This window comes from Physeter macrocephalus, chromosome 13 (assembly GCF_002837175.3).
Source record: "Physeter macrocephalus isolate SW-GA chromosome 13, ASM283717v5, whole genome shotgun sequence".
Lineage (NCBI taxonomy): Eukaryota > Metazoa > Chordata > Mammalia > Artiodactyla > Physeteridae > Physeter > Physeter macrocephalus.
The window spans coordinates 22,612,477-22,632,649 of NC_041226.1; the positions used below are offsets into that span (position 1 = coordinate 22,612,477).

A 20,173-nucleotide genomic window follows, 5' to 3' on the forward strand; every position below is an offset into this window, starting at 1 on the left:
TTTGTGTATGGTGTTAGGGAGTGTTCTAATTTCATTCTTTTACATGTAGCTGTCCAGTTTTCCCAACAGCACTTATTGAAGAGGGTGTCTTTTCTCCACTGTATATCCTTGCCTCCATTATCAGAAATAAGGTGACCATATGTGTGTGGGTTTATCTCTGGGCTTTCTCTCCTGTTCCATTGATCTATATTTCTGTTTTTGTGCCAGTACCATACTGTCTTGATTACTGTAGCTTTGTAGTATAGTCTGAAGTCTGGGAGCCTGATTCCTCCAGCTCCGTTTTTCTTTCTCAAGATTGTCAAGCATATTATTTAATCTTTCTAGGCCTTGGTTTGTCTTTCAGATAGAGACTGTAACAGCTCCAACCAATAACTACTCTATTGCTAAGAGAACCCTGTGTTTTGTTCATTTTCTTCGGAACCACGTGCTTCTCAGGAAACTGGGACCTTCTCTAATTCCTGGGCAAAAATGCTGATAATTCTAAGCCAATCACTTTGGTCTCATGCCTCTTGGCCAACTGATTGGCTTGAGCATGGCATATGATTCAATTTTGGCCAAAGAAATGTGAGGAGAGGTCTACAGGAAACCTGGAAAGGTTTTCCTCTCTAAAAAGGGGGCACAGGATAGGGACCCTATGTCTGGACACTGCCATCTGCATGTGAATCTCAGCACTTGGTCAGCCTAAGAGGAATTAACATACTGTAAATGATAGAGAAGACATAAAAAACTGGGCCCTGGATGATCTCATTAGTCTGTTGAATTTACCAAACCTGGAATGACCGTTCCTCTAGACCTCTTCTTAGGTATGAAACACATTTTTCTTATTTGGGGAATACAGATTACAGACCACCCAGGAAATTATATAAACAACCAATTTGTTAACTAACAAGGTTAAGACTACATTTCATTGTGAGTTGGATTTTTTGTTATTAGCAGCTAAAAGCACTCTGGCTGGTGGTAAGCAAGCCAACGTAAGTATCTAGGGGAAAATCATTTTGGAGAGACTTGGATGGCAAGTATCAAGGCTCAGGAGTAGGAGCCTGTCTGGCATATTTAAGGAGCAAGGAGCCCAGTGTGGTCAGATCAAAATTAGAGAGAAAATCAGGGAGCTAATGGAGGCCAGATTATAGAGGGCCCTGTAAGGACTTTGGCTTTTATGCAGACAGAGGAGGAGCAAATTGATGGTTTTGAGCGTGAATGACATGATCTGACTTTGTTTTATCTGGGCCACTCTAGCTGCTGTGTTGAGAAGAGGTAGCAGAGGAACAAAGGCTAAGACATGAAGACCAATGAAACAGGTGAAATATGATGTCGACTGGGATCAGGGTAGCAGCAGAAGTGGCTGGATTCTGGACGTTTTTGAAGGTGGGAACAACAGAATTTGTTGTCAGACTGATTTCTCTGACTAAGGGCCTGACACACTGTAGGTGTTTTATAAACATCTGCTGAAAGAATGAGTAAATGACTCTGGAGTTCATGAGCTTAACCACTGCATTATATATTTCCTTTAGTAACAACCTCAGTGGAATTGCTGAATTCTCAGTGGAGATGCACAGGAGTATATGAATTTATTAGCACCTGTTCAGTCTGCTAATCTGCAGTATGAATTAATCACTGCAGATTAGCAGACTGAACAGGTGATATAAAATCCTAAGAAGTGGGTTTGAGCTTTGACTTTTGATAAGTAGAAACTGTGTGATTTGGAGTTAAGTTACCCAATTTCTCTGGCTTTTAGCATCTCTAAGATACAGATCGTGATTATTTCATAAGGCTTTGGAGAAGCTGAAAATACATATATGGGGAAAATGCATTACAAATTATAAAGTATTCTGCATATCTCAGCTATTGTTAAGGACTGGCCCTCTGTAAGAATAAAGGCTTCCTCCTTGACTCCAAAATTACTTGTTCTTTCTTTTCAAAACATCATGTATCCACTAGTGCCCTTGTTATACAATGGTATGAGAGCTGGGTAGGAGAAAGTTAATTTCAATATTTTATAATAATTATTTCACTATTAAAAATTTTCTTAGCTTGTTCTCTTCTGGATCAAATCACAGTGATTCTTTAAACTTTTCATCATGTTCTAGTTTCTAGTACTTTAAAGCTTCCCTTCAAGGATGAGAAGCATGAATAGGTAACACCCTGTCACATGTAATTTGCCTTTTTATTTTTCTAACAGAATCTCAGGTCTGTGACAGCTTTTGATTTCATCTACCTAGCTACAATCCTAAATTAGTTTGAATATGATTGAGTCAAATGATTGTAGTTATTCCTATGTAAAGTCTTGAGTTTCTTACATCTTATTCTCTAATAGAAAAAGTTCCAAACCTCAGAGTTGAAATACGATGATACTTGTCTTGGATCATCTCTGCCTCTGTCACTTTTCTGTGCAGATTTAAGAAAACCAGGTGGTAATGCAGGACCTATTATAGGCCTGAAAAATAAAATGTACCTTTATCATTCTCCCTGACTTTAAAAAGTCAGCTTTCAGAATAAAAGCTCACACAAACAATAAAAAGCCAGATAATAACAAATGTTGAAAATAAGAATCATATTCAACATATTATTTTTACTCTATAACCTAGTATTTTTTCACTGAGTATCATAAACATAAAAATCTAATTTTTTGTATTTTAACCTTCTATTTGTTAGTCAATGATTAGATGCTAAACAAGTAATTCTCAACCTTTGTGGCAATGGTGTATACCCACTTCCTAAAAGAACTATGTTAAATAAAAATAACTTTAAAAAAAAAGTCCTTATTATGGACTAAAGCCTGTGAAGATCTTTTTTATTTTTGTGCCTTGGCTTTCAGTTTTGATATTCACCGTCCACTGAAAAATACCTTAGTGGCATTATATTTATAGTCAGAACTACTTAAGTATAAATTGAGTTCTAAGGACATATGTAGCAAATGCATACAACACGTGTTAGTAATTTATGGTTATGTGTGCCAAGGCAGTATAAAAACCTAAACATCGTCCTAACTAACAATCCAATAATGATGTGGAAGCATATAAAAAGGAATATAGTTCATTTAAGACCTATATAGAAAGGAAAAGGTAGTACGCTAAGCACATTTCAACCAGTGTACTTTTCTGTTTCCTTCAAAAAACCCTGGTTGGTATAAGTCACTCCATTTTCTATCTGAGCAAAGTAACACCCAGGGACAACATGAACTAGTGGGTGGCAGAGCTGGAGTTTGAACCCTGGTCTATCTGATGCCAAAGTTCATTTTCTTTCTAGCTGCCGTACTGCCACATTCTGAGGGAAGAGACATCCAAGAGAACACTGCCTACATTCTAGGCCTTAAAAAGAAAAAGTCCTACTTTATGTATGGAAAAAACAAAAGAAGAACGATACTTTCTACTCTCTTTCATACTGTTAAGTTTCTCCATTCTTTGTTTTTGTCCAGAGATGTCCCTGTACAAGTGTTACCAACCAAGATGGCACTGATGCCCTAAGCTGAATTTTCCAGATTGCACTATGTTCAATTAAAGTCTTACAGACAGGTTTCCCGGTAGGACAAAAATAGTACTAGAGTCACAAGGCCTGGGGTCTGATCCTGGCCATTTAATTACCTCTTGTCTTGGTTCATAAAACTGCTATGAACCAAAACAATTTTGCAAATGAAAAATGCGGCAGTGTGGCATTGTTAGAAAGATCAAATTAGTTATCATTTATAAAGTATAAGGAAGTGCTGTATGGGTTTTTTTCTGAGTACCGTTTTTAGCAGATCTACAAATGCAATTACAGCTCAATTCTCTGGCCTCAGGGAATTTGTGAGGATAAAACCACTAACACATAAAATCTTAAAATATAGTAAAGGAACATAACCACAGCACATGCTGTGGACGTGTATGAGGTTTTTTGCCTCCAATATATGCTTCCACCTGTTTATTTCAAACATGTATTTTACTATTGTCAAAATAGAAAGAAATCACTATGTATCTAACAATCTATTTTCTTGAAAGGAATGTTATATCCCAGCAGTCAGCAAATTTCCCATAAAAACCCAGACAGGAAATTTTAGGCTCTGAGGGCCACATTTGGTCTCTGTTGCATATTCGTCTTTGTATTTTAATGACCCCCTAAAGATCATTCTTAGCTCGGGGCCATACAAAAACAGGCAGTGGACTGCCTATTCCTCTTATTTCTTCTTTCTTTTCTTCAATAATAAGCATCTCTTTACTTGCTGATGCCATTACAGAAACTGACTACATTCGCAACAAAAAGTGGTTTTTGAGTTGAAGTCAGAGGCAGCTACTCCCCAGAAGTTATATGAAAATTCGAAGCTGACAAGTGTGATTATAACCTCTGAATATAAAATGTACAACAGCCTTTTCTACTTGTTCTTGCATATTGGGATACAGTGTTATGAATTATAAACAATATGGTGTGCAATTTCATATTCAGCAGTTAAATAGTTTATAATTCCGAGAAGACAGGAATCAGTATTTACTATATGTTTATTCTGTGCCAGGCACTATATAAGAATCACACATGTATATATGTGCATATAAATATGAAATCTCAATCACCATGACAATTCTGTAAGGTATGTGTTGCTATCTTATTCCACAGATGACAAATTTGAGGTTCGGTGAAGTTAACTGTGTAACTTGGTACATAGGGATCTGTCTATTCTTTCAATAAATAATTAAGAAGGCGTCTGAATTAGAAGTCAAATACCGGGATTCCAGCCCCAGGTGTACCACTGACTATGTGTGTAACCTTACTTGTTTAAAAAAAAAAGGGGCTAAAAAAAAAAAGGGGGAAGAAGGGTCATGTTTCACCTAGCCTGCCACAGAACACTCTTGTGAGTATCAAATAAGAGATGTGGAAGTTTTTTATGAATTATAAAAGTGTCATAAACGTGTAAATAATTATTTTCCTTAAATGAATTTTAAAATTATAGTTATTTTTACTTCAAAATTTATTTCAAATGTTATATAAACACATAAGTTAAAAAACAATTTCAGACAACTCTTTAATGAATTAACGGACACTAGAAAAGACCGGCCGGAAGTAGTACACATTACCACCTTGGAGGAGAATCATCCTGCTTTTTAAATCCAGGAGGAAGGGCTGGTCCAAAAAACCCTTCATCATCATCATCAGCGTCATCCTGATTTCTCCTCTGTTTTCTGAAAACACAGTAGTGTTATTTTATGCATGTATGTCAAAATTTTCTTCATAGAGAAATTTCCATTTTTAAAAGAACATTAACTTCAACTAGCTGTACAAACACTAAAACAATAAATTAATCTTGCCAAATAAGAAAAAAAAATCTACCACAGATCTTATACTAATCTTTTCTTGAAATTCATTTATGGTCTAAAAATAGAGATTTGTTACTTCTTTACAGCAGTAATATATCAATTTTCTATATTTTCTGTGTTGTTTAAGAGTCCATTCAATGAAGTTTCAAATACTCTACTTGCTAGATATTTTTCAGCAAAAAGTTTATGGCACTGGTTATTAAATTCACTTAAGTAAAGGCTTTAAGTTGCTACTTCTGTCTCTTACTCATTAAAATGCTTTAAAAAAGACCTCGCTATCTGATAATAAACAAAGATTCGACTTCTTATTTACATCGACCTGTGGTGAGTAAGGCTAGGTCAGAGGGAATCATTCATTTACTTAAACAAAAAGCACATACTGCATACATAATTTTTTTTTAAAGCATATTCTTTTTTTTTTGGTTGGGCGGCTTGTGGGATCTTAGTTGCCTAACCAGGGATCGAACCTGTGCCCCCTACATTGGAAGCACAGAGTCCTAAGCACTGGACCACCAGGGAGTTCCCTGCATACATAATTTTAAAAAGAAGATGTATGGTTTATTTAGAATATTTAATCACTTCAATAATACCTTAAGGAAAAATCCTTTATATAAGACTTTTATTGAAATTCTAGATATCTCCAGAGCTATATACTACTAAAATAAATTTCTTTCTGAAAGGTATAGTTCACGAGGAAATGCCATATGAAGCAATTTCTTCCTGTGCTGTATAAATGCAGGTTATGATATCCCCTTACTAGTTCTCTGTTCTAGTCAGCGTACACCAGATTTGAAGCTTGGTTTACCATTTAATGTAATAAGTGACTCACCTTGCAGTTGGACCAGTGTCATCTTCTTCAGATTCTTGATTTCCTTCTTCAGACAAAGAACTACTGTCCTCATCACTGTCTGATGACTTTGAACTACTGCTTTTATAATTAGGGGGCAGAGCTGGTCCTGCAACTAAAGAAGATGTCTTGTGTATGTCATAAGTAGCCACAACTGTTTCAATGAACTCCCTAGCTGACATTTCAGACTTTCTTTTCTGAAATTCTCAGCACTGGCTGGCTATCATTTATTATGGACTTTAATCTCATTTGCTCCTGTTGTGCACAGTGGGCTTGTCTTTCCAACTCCAGGAAGGCAGAAATCATGTCTTACACAGTGTTAACTATGAGATTCACAAAAGCTTTTAATATCCAAACTTATAAATATAGCAATAGCACATAATTTCCCTGACATCTTGCAATTTTTGCATTGGTTGCAATTTTGGTTGGTGCAACTGCCAAAATGGTTTCATGATTGTTTTTTCCTTACGGACAGCATATGGTAGACAATATTTATATCACAGAGCTAACCAAACAACAAATTTGCCACTCCACAGTCTAACATAGTAAAAATCAAAATTATCCATTCTGGTTTCTAAGAATCACCACTTAAAAATATCTTTATTGGTACTACCATACTTCTCAGTTAGCTTTGTGTTCGAGATGATTTTCCAAGCAGAAACAAAAGTAGAGGCACTCTAAATTCTCCTGAATACTAGTAGAGATTCAGAGAAGAGAATGAGGTCACATTCGGATGCAGATGCCAAGGAAGAGGTAAGGGTGTTCTGTGCCCACTCACCAGAGTGAACTGCTCTCACTTCATGGCTTAGCAAAATTATAAATTATTGCATGATGTCATTGTATGATGTCACACAGACACAACTGTCTATGTCGATCCTCAGCAGTGATGCTAAAACTCTACTGACATAGTTCCCAAGCCTGGGTGTTTATCAGACTTGCCAAAATATGTTTAAGAAAGATTCCTGGGCCCTTGCCCCAGAGATTCTGACTTAGTTGGCCTGGAGTAGGGCCTGGAAACATGATTTTCCAAAGAGCTTCCCAGGTATGCTATTCCTTCAGTATTACTAACAAAAAAAACTTAAAAGAGATTTACATGCATTTCCCCATTTAATTCTGACAACAACCTTATTAGGAAAGCAGTATTGCTTCTAGCTTACAGATGAGGAAACTGAGGCAGAGAGACAGTAACTTGCCCAATTTTACACAACTAAATAGTGGAGATAGGATATGAACCTCTTAACTGCTATATTAAACAACATTCAACAAAGTCAACATCCATCCATTCAACAAATATTTATTGAGTAAGTACTTCTAGAGAAACAACTTAAAAAGAAACAAATAAAAAAAGGTGACTGTGAATACGAGGGAGGGTAATTTTAAAGACAGAGATCAGGGAAGGTTCCCCTGAGAAGACATTTATTTGTAGGGAGACTTAAATGATGACAGTGGTCATGCAACAATCTGAGGGAAGAACATTCTAGATGGAGGAATCACTAGTGTGAAAGTCCTTTGGAGAGAACAAGCTTGATGTGCTTGAGGGACAAAAAGGCCTGTGTGGCTAGAGCAAAGTAAGCAAAGTGACAAGACAAAATTGGACGGTACAAAGGGGCCACACTATATGCTTTGGGTCCAGACTCCAGCTGTGAATTTCAGCCACTTCCTAGCTGTGTGATGTGGATATTATTTAACCTTCCTGTGTTACTCTCTTAATCTGTAAAGTGAGGTTAACAGTAGTTCCAATCTCATAGGGGTGCTGTGAAGAATACATATTATACCTGCAAAGCATATAACACTGTATCTGGCATACAGTAGGCACTCCATAAATGTGAGCATAGGCTGTGGTAATTGAGTTTGGATTTTAGTTATAACAGGCAGTCACTGCAAGGTTTTAAGTCTGGAGAGATATAATCTGAGTTAGCTTTTTTATTAAAACAAAAACAAAAAACTCAGCTTGTGGACAATAGGGAATCAGGAGTAGGGGAGATGAGTTAGAAAGCTGATATGAAATGGTTTGATTTGCAACTGCTTTAAAGAAGCAGGATTTGCTAATGGTTTGGATGTGAGAAGTGAGAGCCAAAAAGGAACTGAGGATGTCGTAGGTTTCTGGCCTGATTAGCTAGCCAGGAGGATGGTAATGCTATTCTCTAATATGGAGAAGACTAGGAGGGAAGCATGTCTGGGGGAAGAGCTAAGAGCTTGTTTTTCACATCTTCAGTTTAACATGCCCACTAGAAATTTCAGTGGTACGATCAGTGGTACTTGGGTATATTAATATAAAACTCAGGGGAGAAAGCAGGCTCAGTGTTGGAACCACTGGTCTATTTCTAAAATTTTTTTCCTATTGCTCCTTGTTGTATTACCATAGAACAAGTGCTCAATACACGACAAATTGACTTAAAAAATCCAAACTTTTATCTTAAAAAATTGGATGCATTTTTTCTACATTCTCCCATGTATCATTAAATAAAGGAAAGAATTACAGAAAATAAATGCTAAACTGGGGCTTCCCTGGTGGCGCAGTGGTTAAGAATCTGCCTGCTAATGCAGGGGACACAGGTTCGAGCCCTCGTCTGGGAAGATCCCACATGCCGCGGAATAACTAAGCCCATGTGCCACAACTACTGAACCTGCGCTCTAGAGCCCGTGCGCCACAGCTGCTGAGCCTGCGCTCTGGAGCCCACGCACCTAGAGCCCGTGCTCCTCAACAAGAGAGGCCACAGCAATAAGAGGCCCGCACACCGCAATGAAGAGCAGCCCCCGCTTGCCGCACTACAGAAAGCCCACGCCCAGCGACAAAGACCCGATGCAGACAAAAATAAATAAATTTATATATTTTTAAAAAAGCTAAACTGGTAATACAGCATGCCTAGAAAAGAACAATCAATGAGCAAAAAGAGGAAAACAATAAGAATTAAAAGATAAAATTCATATCTCCAGCTGCTGTTTAAGACTGAAGAACAGTTGTCTTCGTTTGTAAATGTTCCCCAACTATAAGTGGAGATTATATCTGACTTCTGACCGTAATGAATACCGGCTCTAGGCACGCGGGCTTAAGTAGTTGTGGCATGAGGGCTCAGTAGTTGTGGCTCTAGAGCGCAGGCTCAGTCGCTGTGGCACACGGGCTTAGTTGCTCTGCGGCACGTGGGACCTTCCCGAACCAGGGCTTGAACCCGTGTCCCCTGCACTGGCAGGCGGACCCTCAACCACTGCTCCACCAGGGAAGCCCCCTAGCTTCACATTTTTTTTTATAGGTATCATTCTTCAGAACTATATAAAATGTCTCAAAAAATTGTTCTAGGCGTTTGTAATGAACTATTCCATCTCCTTCCTAAAGCAGTGATGCGCGTCATTAAGGTAGCTCTTCTACTGCAACGGTAATTTTACAAGTAGATTACAACTTCCATGAAAATAGAGCTTATGTCATATATTCCGTTATGTTTCCCTTGTAATATCTATCACACAGAATTATGCATAAAGAAGTACTCAGTATAAAGCACATTAAATCTCATTATACATCAGCAATCGATTATAACAGGAAACACTGACTCTGAACCCCAATTAAACAAAACGTTATTCCCTCCAAAGCAATTCCATTCTTCTCATTAGTAGACTTAAACTACAAAAAAATTATATTGTTATATTACATTTTGAATTTCAACAATAAAGATTTGTGGAAATTTGTTTTCTCTCTTGTTATATACATATTTTTATAATAATCTTGATTTTGCCTGTTGACTGGCAAAGTCTAAAATATTTACTACCTGGTTCAGGAAAAGCTTGCTGATCCTGTGACAGGATTAAGTCATGGAAATGTCAATAAGAAGCATCCAACTGTCTTTTGATGGGAGTAGGTAGTGACGTCAGTGGCGCAGTGATTAAGAATCTGCCTGCCAATGCAGGGGACAAGGGTTCGAGCCCTGGTCCGGGAAGATCCCACATGCCACGGAGCAACTAAGCCCATGAGCCACAACTACTGAGCCTGTGCTCTAGAGCCCATGTGCCGCAAATACTAAACCCGCGTGCCACAACTACTGAAACCCGTGCGCCTAGAGACCGTGCTCCGCAACAAGAGAAGCCACTGCAATGAGAAGCCCACGCACCGCAACGAAGAGTAGCCCCCCCCCCACTCAGCAACGAGGACCCAACACAGCCTAAAATAAATAAATTAATTAATTTAAAAAAAAAACGTGATGGTTGGGCTGAGGCTAAAAGATGAGACTGAGTTAGCTGGGCAAAGGGAGTGTGGATTGGAGGAAGAGTGGTCCAGGCAGAGGGAAAAGCATCTGCAAAGAACTGAAAGCCTAAGGGCCTGGCACATCTAGAAATGTGTTTAGAGTGGCTGGAACCAATAGAAGAGAGAAGGAGGGATCACCAGGGGGAAATGTGGTTGTGAGGTCAAACAAGGTCAGCACTGAAAAGGGTGCCTTGAATTTAGCAAAAAGGTGCCACGACGATTGGTGGGTGGTCTTCACTTATTTCCACAGTGAAATTGGTGAGTGGTCTCTGTGGGTTGGCAAGAACAGAAGCCAGAATGCAGTGGGTTAAGGAGAAAATGGGGAGGATCCAGAGTTGGTCAGAGAGAAAGAGGAGTAGCTACCGGGGGATGTGGAGTAGTCTTCATGAAGATGGGAACGATTTGAATGTTCTGGTTAAATGCTAAGGGCAAGGAGCCCCCAGGACAAGTGAGGGAAGGGGTTCCGAGTAAAAATGGAAGGATTAGCCTTGGAAGGAGGTAGTTCCCCTCTTGCATTATAATCAAAGGGAAGACGAAAGAGTTGGGAAGAGGTTTGGGAAAGTTTTTAGGTACTGTGCCAGAAAAGTGAGGAAGTTCTCTTAAGATGGCATCTACTTTTTCTGTGAAGTAGATGGAGAGAGAGTGTAAAGAAGAAAGAGAAGCTTTTAAAAAGCCATGGTTGATCATGGGGGAGGAGACCTGTGTGGGGAAACGTCTGAGGATGGCTGGGCAGAACTGCAGACCCAGCCAGGGAGGAGACTGTAGTTTTTAGCAGCATTAGCCTGTGGAGGGGTGAGGTTTCTTCCAGCAGCACTTGGAAGCCTGGGTGTGGGCTCATCAGGGGTGAACGACTAGACTGATCCAGGGCTGAGTTTTTGCTACATGGGTTTAACAGGATACTAAATGGGATAAGGCAGTTGAAAACACTGGCAAGAGAAGGCATGAATGGATGGACCATGGAGGCTAAGTTGAGCAGGGACAGAAGTAATTAAAGGAAACGGACTGAGGCAGAGATCACATGGCTCAATGAGACTAAAAACAAAAATAAAAAACAAAAAAATTGTAATGAGAGTAACTGAGTAAGAATGATGGATGAATAAGGGGTTCTGGCTGAGAATAAGATCCGAATTTAAATTTTCAGAGATGGGGGAATTCCCGGGCGGTCCAATGGTTAGGACTCCATGATCTCACTGCCAAGGGCCCGGGTTCAATCTCTGGTCAGGGAACTAAGATCCTATAAGCTGCACAGTACGGCCAAAAAAAAAAAAAAAAAAAAAAAAAAGTTTTCAGAGGTGGAATAGGATCCAGTGTGTGACTGCAGTTGCGGATGGAAGAGGGGCGTGAAGGTTGCCGCAGATGAGGGGCATAAAGTCAGAGTCAAAAGAGCCCAGGCTCCACTCAGTTTACACAAAGCAGTGTTGGAGTATGCAGGCTGGTCTTGAGAAAACATCTGCACCCCCGTGTTTTTAACACGATCTCAGGGGACATTTCCCAGCACTCAATTTTCCAGAGTATTCACATAAAATTAAATTGGTCCATCTCAGACCTGTGTGCTAAATAAAAAGTTTGGTTAACCCCACTTTTCTTCAACCTTAGTTGAATGGAAACTTCCTTGCTAAAATAAAAGCCTAACTTTTTAACAGCTATAGCAGAAACAAGACCTGGAAAGAAACCTCTAGGTGGAAACACGACCTCTGGGTAGTCAAAGAATGCAAATTAGATTCAAAAATGGAACAGTTATTCTTCCAGCTTTACTCTTTGCCAACTTCAGTCAGTCCCAGGCTACAAATTAGTACAAACATGAAAGGAGATAGATACTCATCACGGAGGAGTCTGAGAAACATTTATTTGGCAAATACGAGGTGCCTGCTATGTGTTAAGGCTAGAAGACTATAGTGCAATGGTGGAGACAGATATGTCAGCAAGTTATTCGAAAACAGTGTATTAAATATGTGACGTAATTAAGTAGGCAAAAAACGTGTGGGTAAAGAGGAGGGCGTGACAATGCTTGCGAGAGTTTGGAAAGCCTTCACTGAGGTGACACTTAAGTTAGGGCTTGAAGGATGAGGTGGGAGTTTGTCAGGCGAGGGCCGAAGGAGCATAGAGAATTGAAGAACTGCGCAGAAACTCGGATTGGTTTGAGCTCTGAGCCGTGTGTGTCAGGACAGGACGAGAGGCTAGGAAGGCAGGTCGGGGGCTAGGGCGCAGAGCATCTTCTGCAAGAGCCAAGGGCATTCATAGCACGTTAGAAAGCAAGAAGGCACAGATGTTCCGAGTACGGGCTTCACTCTAAGTCGGGCTCCACCACTTAACTAACTGTGTGGTATGCGCGACAGCCTGGGCCTCAGTGTCCGCATCTGCAACACGAAATAATAATCTTTACCTTATACAGTGGCCAAGAGTATTAAATCACTGAATGTGTATCGATCGTTTAGCACAGCGTACAGCCCATCGAGAACTAAATGCGAATACTTCTTGGTGATAATGATTACCAGGCCAAAGCTCGTTTCTACAGCCCCTACGGCCACGCTTGGGAAGGAAAGTTAGCTCGGGTGGGGCCGCGCCCACTCGCCACTCCTCCGCCCTCCCGGGCCTCGGGACCAATACTCCGAGAACGGGGCCGGGCCAGAGACGGGGTGGGAGGGCCTGGCGGGCAGGGGACACGCCGCCGCTTACCCGGGCTGGGGTCCCGCTCCTCGTCCTCCGCTGACCCGCTGGCCTTGAAGCCGGGCGGCAGTGCCGGCCCGATAAGATCCCTCGCCATCCGCGGTGGCAGACACTGGTCCCACACACAAGTGTACCCACGCCTTGTCAAACCTCCCCGCTAGGCAGCCCGCCATACGCCGAAAATGAGGGAAGCTTTTCCGGCCCCGACCAATGACGTGGCAGGCTGTGATTGGCTGACCTCTGTCATTAGCGATAACGGAAGTGACGCCTAAGGCTTGCTCCACATTTGCACGCTGGCTTCCCTACTAGGCGGGTGGCATGGGTGAGTCGGCAAGTGGTTGCGTGACTCGCAAGGGGTGGTTTTCAGCTCCCGAGGTGACCCCCACTTTGGAGCCTCTGAGCGACGGTGCCTCGCTGCCGGACAACTGGATGTTCTGGGCGATGCTGCCGGCGCCGCCACCACCGCCTTCGTCGCTTCGCGCAGCAGGGTCCGAACCTTCCTCAGAGGCGCAGCCCCCCGTGGAGGCCCAGAGGCTCCCCGAGGCGCCTCCCCCCTTTGACGCCCAGATTCTTCCCGGGGCACAGCCCCCTTTCGACGCCCAGTCCCCCCTTGATTCTCAGCGTCAACTCAATGGCCAGCCTTCCTGGAATTTCCAGGCTTCAACATCATGGTACTGGCCACAGTCTCCTGGTGTTTTTCCTTGGCATCGTCAGCCCCACAACCCTCCGGGTAGGTTGCTACTCCTCTCTGTACCAGCCCTTACCTTTCCTTTTCCCTTCTTACCTCTCCTTTTCCACCCTTGTTGCTCCCTCCCCTTCTGATACTGCCTTACCCTCTTGGAGTCTGTCATTAATGTCTCACAGTTCGTTCCACAGTTATGTTTTTCCTGCCTGTTCATTCAGTTTAACAATTATTTATTGAATTCGAACTATGAACCAGGAAGGGGGGATATAGCAGTGAACAAAACATACAGATATCCTTATTTTGAGCTTAAGTCTTCTGGTGTAGGAAGACAGACAGTAAACAAAAGAAAGCAGTGTGTATTAGAAGGCAGTGAATGCTATGGAAAGAGAGCAGAGTGACAGGCAGTGCCGTTTTAAATGTCAGTGTCAGTCGTAAGTAAGGTGACATTGGAGCAAAGACTTCAGGGAGGTGAGGGATCAGAGCAGTGCATGTATCTGGGATATAGTGATACAGGCAGAGGAACCTGCAAGTGCAAAGGCCTGGAGGCAGAAGCTACAGATCAGAATGGAACCCAGTGAGGCAAGAAAGGACTAAGCCTGGGGTGGAGTTGTAGGCAATAGAGGAAGAGGGCCTTGTAGATCGTGGGACTTCTACTGTTATGATATGTTTAGTGCAGGGGAGTGGCATGCTTTGATTTATGTTTTCAAAGGGTTAATATGACTACTGATTGGAAATGACGGAAAGGGAGATGAGTTAAGAAGGTATTGCAGTTAACCTGGTGAGAGATACTGGGGACTTGGACCAAGGTGGAGCTCAGGAGGTGATGAGAAGTAGTTGGATTCTAGGTATATCTTGAAGGCAGGGTAGGGCCAGCATGATTTGTTGAGGAATTGGGTGTGGGATGGGATGTAAAGAGGAGACGAGAATAACTTAAAGTTTTTTGCCAAGCAAGTGGCAGGATGTGGAGGGAGTAGATTTGGAAAGGAGACCAGGAGTTGAGTTTGGAATATGATTTGTGTCAAGTAGAGATACTGAACTGGCTGTTAGCTATTAGTTTGTACTTTCAGGGGACGTTTGTGGCTAGAGCTGTAAATCAGGGTGTCATTAGCATAGAGATCATATTTAAAGCCATGGAATTGTTCGCTTAGAACAATTCAATTTACATTAAGTTGAATCCAAATCAGTGTTTACTGTATGCCTAATGCTGGGGATATGAATGTGCCTAAGACAGTCCCAAGCGAGGTGAGATGGGTTCATAAATATAAATCACAATGCAGTGTGACTGGTGATAGAGGCATATAAAAGGAGATTTCAGAGTATGGAGAAAGTTGGGGAAAACTTTTGGAAGAAGTGTATTGGGAGATATTTAATATTCTGGAAGATATACTTTTTAGGTGGAAGCAAAGAGGTGTCAGTGCAAGGTGAGTTCTGAAGGTTGCAGTGTTCGGGTGTGACTGAAGCATAGTATGTGGAAGGTACAGGGAAGAGCAGGGTGAAAAAATAAAGTGGGATCTCATCGAAGGACTCTAGGAAGCTACTTGCTTCCATGGTCTTGAGCAGGGTTGTGATGACTGGAGGATTATTTTTGTGGTGTCAGTGTGCAGGGTCTTTTGGAAGAGAGGGCTTGGGAACTGGAAGCCAGTCTGGAAGGCTGTCACAGTGATCTGGGTGAAAGATCAAGGTTTCACAGTTGGGTCATGGCAATAAGAAAGGAAACATATTTGGAAAGAAATGTATTTCACAAGGGTCTGTTTTCCTGATGTAAAATTGATGCTGAAAGAGCTCCATTAAGGATTTTATGGTTTACATTTCTTTTTTCTTTTTAAAGATATTTTTATTTATTTATTTATTTGGCTGCGCTGGGCCTTAGTTGCGGCACATGGGCTCTTCATTGTGGCGCGTGGGATCTTTAGTTGCAGCATGTGGGCTCTTAGTTGCGGCACGCAGGATCTAGTTCCCTGACCAGGGATTGAACCTGGGCCCCCTGCCTTGGGAGCACAGAGTCAACTACTAGACCACCAGGGAAGTCCCCAGTTTACATTTCTAATGCTTGAAATAACTACAAGGAATTTTACCAGGTTAGCTTGTCCATTCCTTTACTTAGACATCCAAAGCATCTATGGACATGTAATCTTACCAATATGTATTAACTTGAAAAATGTTTATTTGGTAAACTAGTCTTAATCTTCGTTAATTTGTTTGAATTACTATTCTGCCTAGAAGTAGTTTACCACTGTTTTTACTCAAGTATTTATGACATTCTGTAGCAAAATTTTAAATAATTGTATAGTTGCAAACATTTCTGGATCTCTTTTTGTTTTTCAGTTAAACATTCTTATCTTCCACGAAAACATGATGCAAAGGTCAATGACTTCAACATCTCTCCCAGGAGAAAACAGAAAAAAAGGGTATTTTTTAAGATGTTCTTGAATGGGACACTTTGGTTCCTATGTCACTGTTTCATATCTTGTGTTTCAATCATAACTGTCTCAGTGTTTTGCATTCATTATTGACACAGCAGAGACTTGCATAAAAGGATCTTTAAGGGTCTTGGATGTAAGTAAAAACTTCAAGCGAAATCTTTTTGAGAAATAAATGGAGAAATTGTAGAAAAAGAAAACATTTAATCCATTTTAGTATAGTATCAGGAGTAAATATAGTGGGGAATTATGATTACAGATAAATGTAAATGTTATTAAACTTCAATGAAGTAAACAAAAGTACAATATATATAAGATACATAACATATATATTTAATTTATTTATTTTACTAGCATATTGGTAGGAGAAGGATGAAATTAAAAGTTTTTGTTTTTTTTAATGAGGAACAGCCCTTCGTTATGTTCAGAAACTGAGTCTTAAAATAGGCTTCTTTTATTCTGATGTAGTTTATAATCTGGTCTTTCAACTTTTAAGATGTGTAAATAATTTTATTAGTTTAGAATAAATTGAGTAAACTTACAGCATGAAATTAGTACCCTTCATTTTGGCATCAAAACTATGTAACTAATATTAACAAAATATTGTGAAAGTATGTTTATTAACATAATCTCAACATTGAACAATTGGGGCCCTGTATAGCCTATCATTGTAATAATCATTTTTGTTTTATGTTTAAACATCAAAATAGTAAATTGGGAATTAAAATAAACTAATATTTACCTAAATAGTTCTTTTTTCCTCATTCTGTAGTTAAAATATACACACACACACGCACACACTTGTTTTTCCTAAAAGAAGAAATACTGTTTTTACCCTGAATATTTATTTTTAGGTCATTTTGACATATGCTCTATTAAGTTTTAATTAGATTACCAATTTGAAATCTACTCACAATTTATATTAGCTTTACTCAGATTTAAAATTTTTTAACAAGCCTGGCTTTTCCTAATGTATTTGTTAAAAATAAAAACAGAATCATCCCTTCATTAAAAATGTATTCAGACGTTTTTGCCACCTGTAAGGGTTGTGTGAAAAAATCAAAATATGTACTATATTTTTACTGATGGTTAAAGAGTTCTCACCAAAAGCCTAATGCCTCTTCATTTTTGTTTGCAGAAAAGAAAGGAACCAGTTTTTCACTATTTTTGTGATACCTGTGATCGTGGTTTTAAAAATCAAGAAAAGTATGATAAACACATGTCCGAACATATGAAAGTAGGTTTTCTTAGTTGTCCTGATATTTATTTAGCAAAATGGGTTTATTTGGTAGAAATTCTGAGCTTCCTTCCCTTAAAAGTTTATAGTTTTCATAGAAATGTTGTTTGATGACTTGCCAAATTGGGACAGTGACCCTGGGATTTGCAGTTTGAGGGTGGGAAGCCCACTGCTTCAGGAAGTGTGAGATGGCAGTAAAAGAGAAGGGAGGTCTGGCAGCTGTTTGTATGTATGCACCTCCTCTGCTCTGTGAGAGTCTGGGCCTCCCCTCCGGTTGCTCCGTGGGCCATCGTGAGTTCTTTCTCCTTTAAGCTTGCCCTTGACTATTTAACCGCACAGTGTAATTTGCCTTGGCCCGGCACCCTCTACGGATGGTTTAGACCTTATTAAGTACTTTTAACCAGGATATTTGAGAAGTAAAAAAGTTAAAAAGAAAGTTCTTAGTTTGGAAAGGTTCTCTTTCAGTTTGTAGGCATGCCCCTTAACTTTAGGAATTAAGAACATTTTACAACATTGCTGATGTCGTGCATTCACTTAAGTGGAGAAGTAAATGATATGCATTACTGTACTATATACTTTGAGAGTGCAACTCTGTTTTGGAATGATTTTTGTTTTAGGTATTCAGTGATAACACCACATAGATGGGATACTATGTAATATGACCAGAATATGTCTCTATATATAGTAGTAAGGTAAATTTTTTATGGAAAACATTGAGTAGCCTTTCTTAAAAATTCTTACAGTGCCCTGAGGTAGATTGCTCTTTTAGTGCACATGAGAAGATTGTCCAATTCCACTGGAGAAATGTAAGTTCTTTTTTTGTTTGTTTGTTACATGCTCTTTTTATTTCATTGATTTATTATTTTCATAGCTCTCTATTTACATAGGCTACTAGTAAGTAACATTCACAGAACACTGTACTTTGTAAGGCATTTTTACATCTACAATTCAGTTTTATCCTTGTAAGCCACTGTGTAAAGTAAATAAATCTTGGCCCTGTTTAACAGATTGGTAAAATGATTTGCCCAGGGTCTCAGAACTGACCCCGGCACTTGAATTTCATGATGGCAAATTCTGTTTTACTATACCATGCTGTTTCAAATTGTTTTGTGTATTCATTATTTCTCTAGCTAACTTTCTCAACTTTGGTTGGTAGGTAATTCATTTGGGTATTTAATATCAGTCAAGTATTGGGTGACATTTACTTTGTAACCAAAATGATATTATGACTTTTTTCTGATCAGTAGTACTAATCTAAAGACAAGAGAAAAATTCTTTTTCCTTTAAAGGAAAAGTCATAATAAGGATAGATAAAACCTGCTTACTTAGTTTTAAAATTGTCTCTGCTAGTAAATTTACTTTTGGATACACAGTCTCCATTATCCCCCATAATACTTGAGATTTAGTCAAAAGCATACAATATGCTTCTTGATATTCAGCAGACATTTTCCCCTTAGACGCATGCTCCTGGTATGAAGAAAATCAAGTTAGACACTCCAGAGGAGATTGCAAGATGGAGGGAAGAAAGAAGAAAGTGAGTAAAGAGTTAAGAACTAGTGAAACAATTTTCTTTTACTTTGGCAAGGCTGAGTACTTGAAAATAATGACCGTTCTGGCCCTAAGGAACAATTTGAAAAGGGAAATTTGGTCTTTTGTTATTTATTTATTTAAATTTTTGACTTTTATTTTATTTTTATTTATTAATTTATTTTTAAATTTTATTTTATTTATTTTTTTATACAGCAGGTTCTTATTAGTCAATGAATTTTATTTTACTTATTTTTTTATACAGCAGGTTCTTATTAGTCATCAATGAATTTTATCTTACTTATTTTTTTATACAGCAGGTTCTTATTATTTATTTTTGTATACAGCAGGTTCTTATTAGTCATCAATGAATTTTATCTTACTTATTTTTTTATACAGCAGGTTCTTATTAGTCATCAATGAATTTTATTTTATTTATTTTTTTATACAGCAGGTTCTTATTAGTCAATGAATTTACCACCCTGTGGCTTTACCCCTGTTCTCTACATCTGTGTCTCAACTTCTGCCCTGCAAACCGGTTCATCTGTACCACTTTTCTAGGTTCCATATACATGCATTAACATACGGTATTTGTTTTTTAAATTTTATTTTATTTATTTTTTTATACAGCAGGTTCTTATTAGTCAATGAATTTTATTTTACTTATTTTTTTATACAGCAGGTTCTTATTAGTCATCAATGAATTTTATTTTATTTATTTTTTTATACAGCAGGTTCTTATTAGTCATCAATTTTATACACATCAGTGTATACATGTCAATCCCAATCACCCAGTTCATCACACCACCACCACCACCACCCTGTGGCTTTACCCCTGTTCTCTACATCTGTGTCTCAACTTCTGCCCTGCAAACCGGTTCATCTGTACCACTTTTCTAGGTTCCATATACATGCATTAACATACGGTATTTGTTTTTCTCTTTCTGACTGACTTCACTCTGTATGGCAGTCTCTAGATCCATCCACGTCTCAACAAATGACCCAATTTCGTCCCTTTTTATGGCTGAGTAATAGTCCGCTCTCCAGTAGATTTTCTGATGATGCCCATTCTAACTGGTGTGAGGTGATACCTCGTTATAGTTTTGATTTGCATTTCTCTAGTAATTAGTGATGTTGAGCAACTTTTCATGTGCTTCTTAGCCATCTGTATGTCTCCTTTGGAGAAATATCTATTTAGGTCTTCTGCCCATTTTTGGATTGGGTTGTTTGTTTCTTTAATATTGAGCTGCATGAGCTGTTTATATATTTTGGAA

The 20,173-nt window shown here is 39.3% G+C and overlaps 2 protein-coding genes across 3 annotated transcripts in view; one reads left to right on the forward strand and one right to left on the reverse strand.

Annotated features, from left to right (window-relative positions):
• Positions 1-13,224, reverse strand: part of GPALPP1 (GPALPP motifs containing 1) — a 30,509-nt gene extending 17,285 nt beyond the window's left edge. Inside the window, exons 1-4 of the mRNA XM_007115188.4 lie at positions 13,040-13,224; positions 6,112-6,244; positions 5,046-5,147; positions 2,329-2,434 (exon numbers count right to left, since the gene is read on the reverse strand). Of these exons, the coding sequence (XP_007115250.1) occupies positions 2,329-2,434; positions 5,046-5,147; positions 6,112-6,244; positions 13,040-13,127 (429 nt within the window). The 5' untranslated portion in view covers positions 13,128-13,224. The remainder of the gene's footprint in view (positions 1-2,328; positions 2,435-5,045; positions 5,148-6,111; positions 6,245-13,039) is intronic.
• A 90-nt stretch (positions 13,225-13,314) lies between these two features.
• NUFIP1 (nuclear FMR1 interacting protein 1) overlaps positions 13,315-20,173 on the forward strand; it is a 53,787-nt gene continuing 46,928 nt past the window's right edge. For both annotated transcript variants that reach the window (XM_007115186.4, XM_007115185.4), the window contains exons 1-5: positions 13,315-13,760; positions 16,041-16,123; positions 17,274-17,372; positions 18,116-18,178; positions 18,830-18,906. In XM_007115186.4, the coding sequence (XP_007115248.2) occupies positions 13,349-13,760; positions 16,041-16,123; positions 17,274-17,372; positions 18,116-18,178; positions 18,830-18,906 (734 nt within the window). In that variant the 5' untranslated portion in view covers positions 13,315-13,348. The remainder of the gene's footprint in view (positions 13,761-16,040; positions 16,124-17,273; positions 17,373-18,115; positions 18,179-18,829; positions 18,907-20,173) is intronic.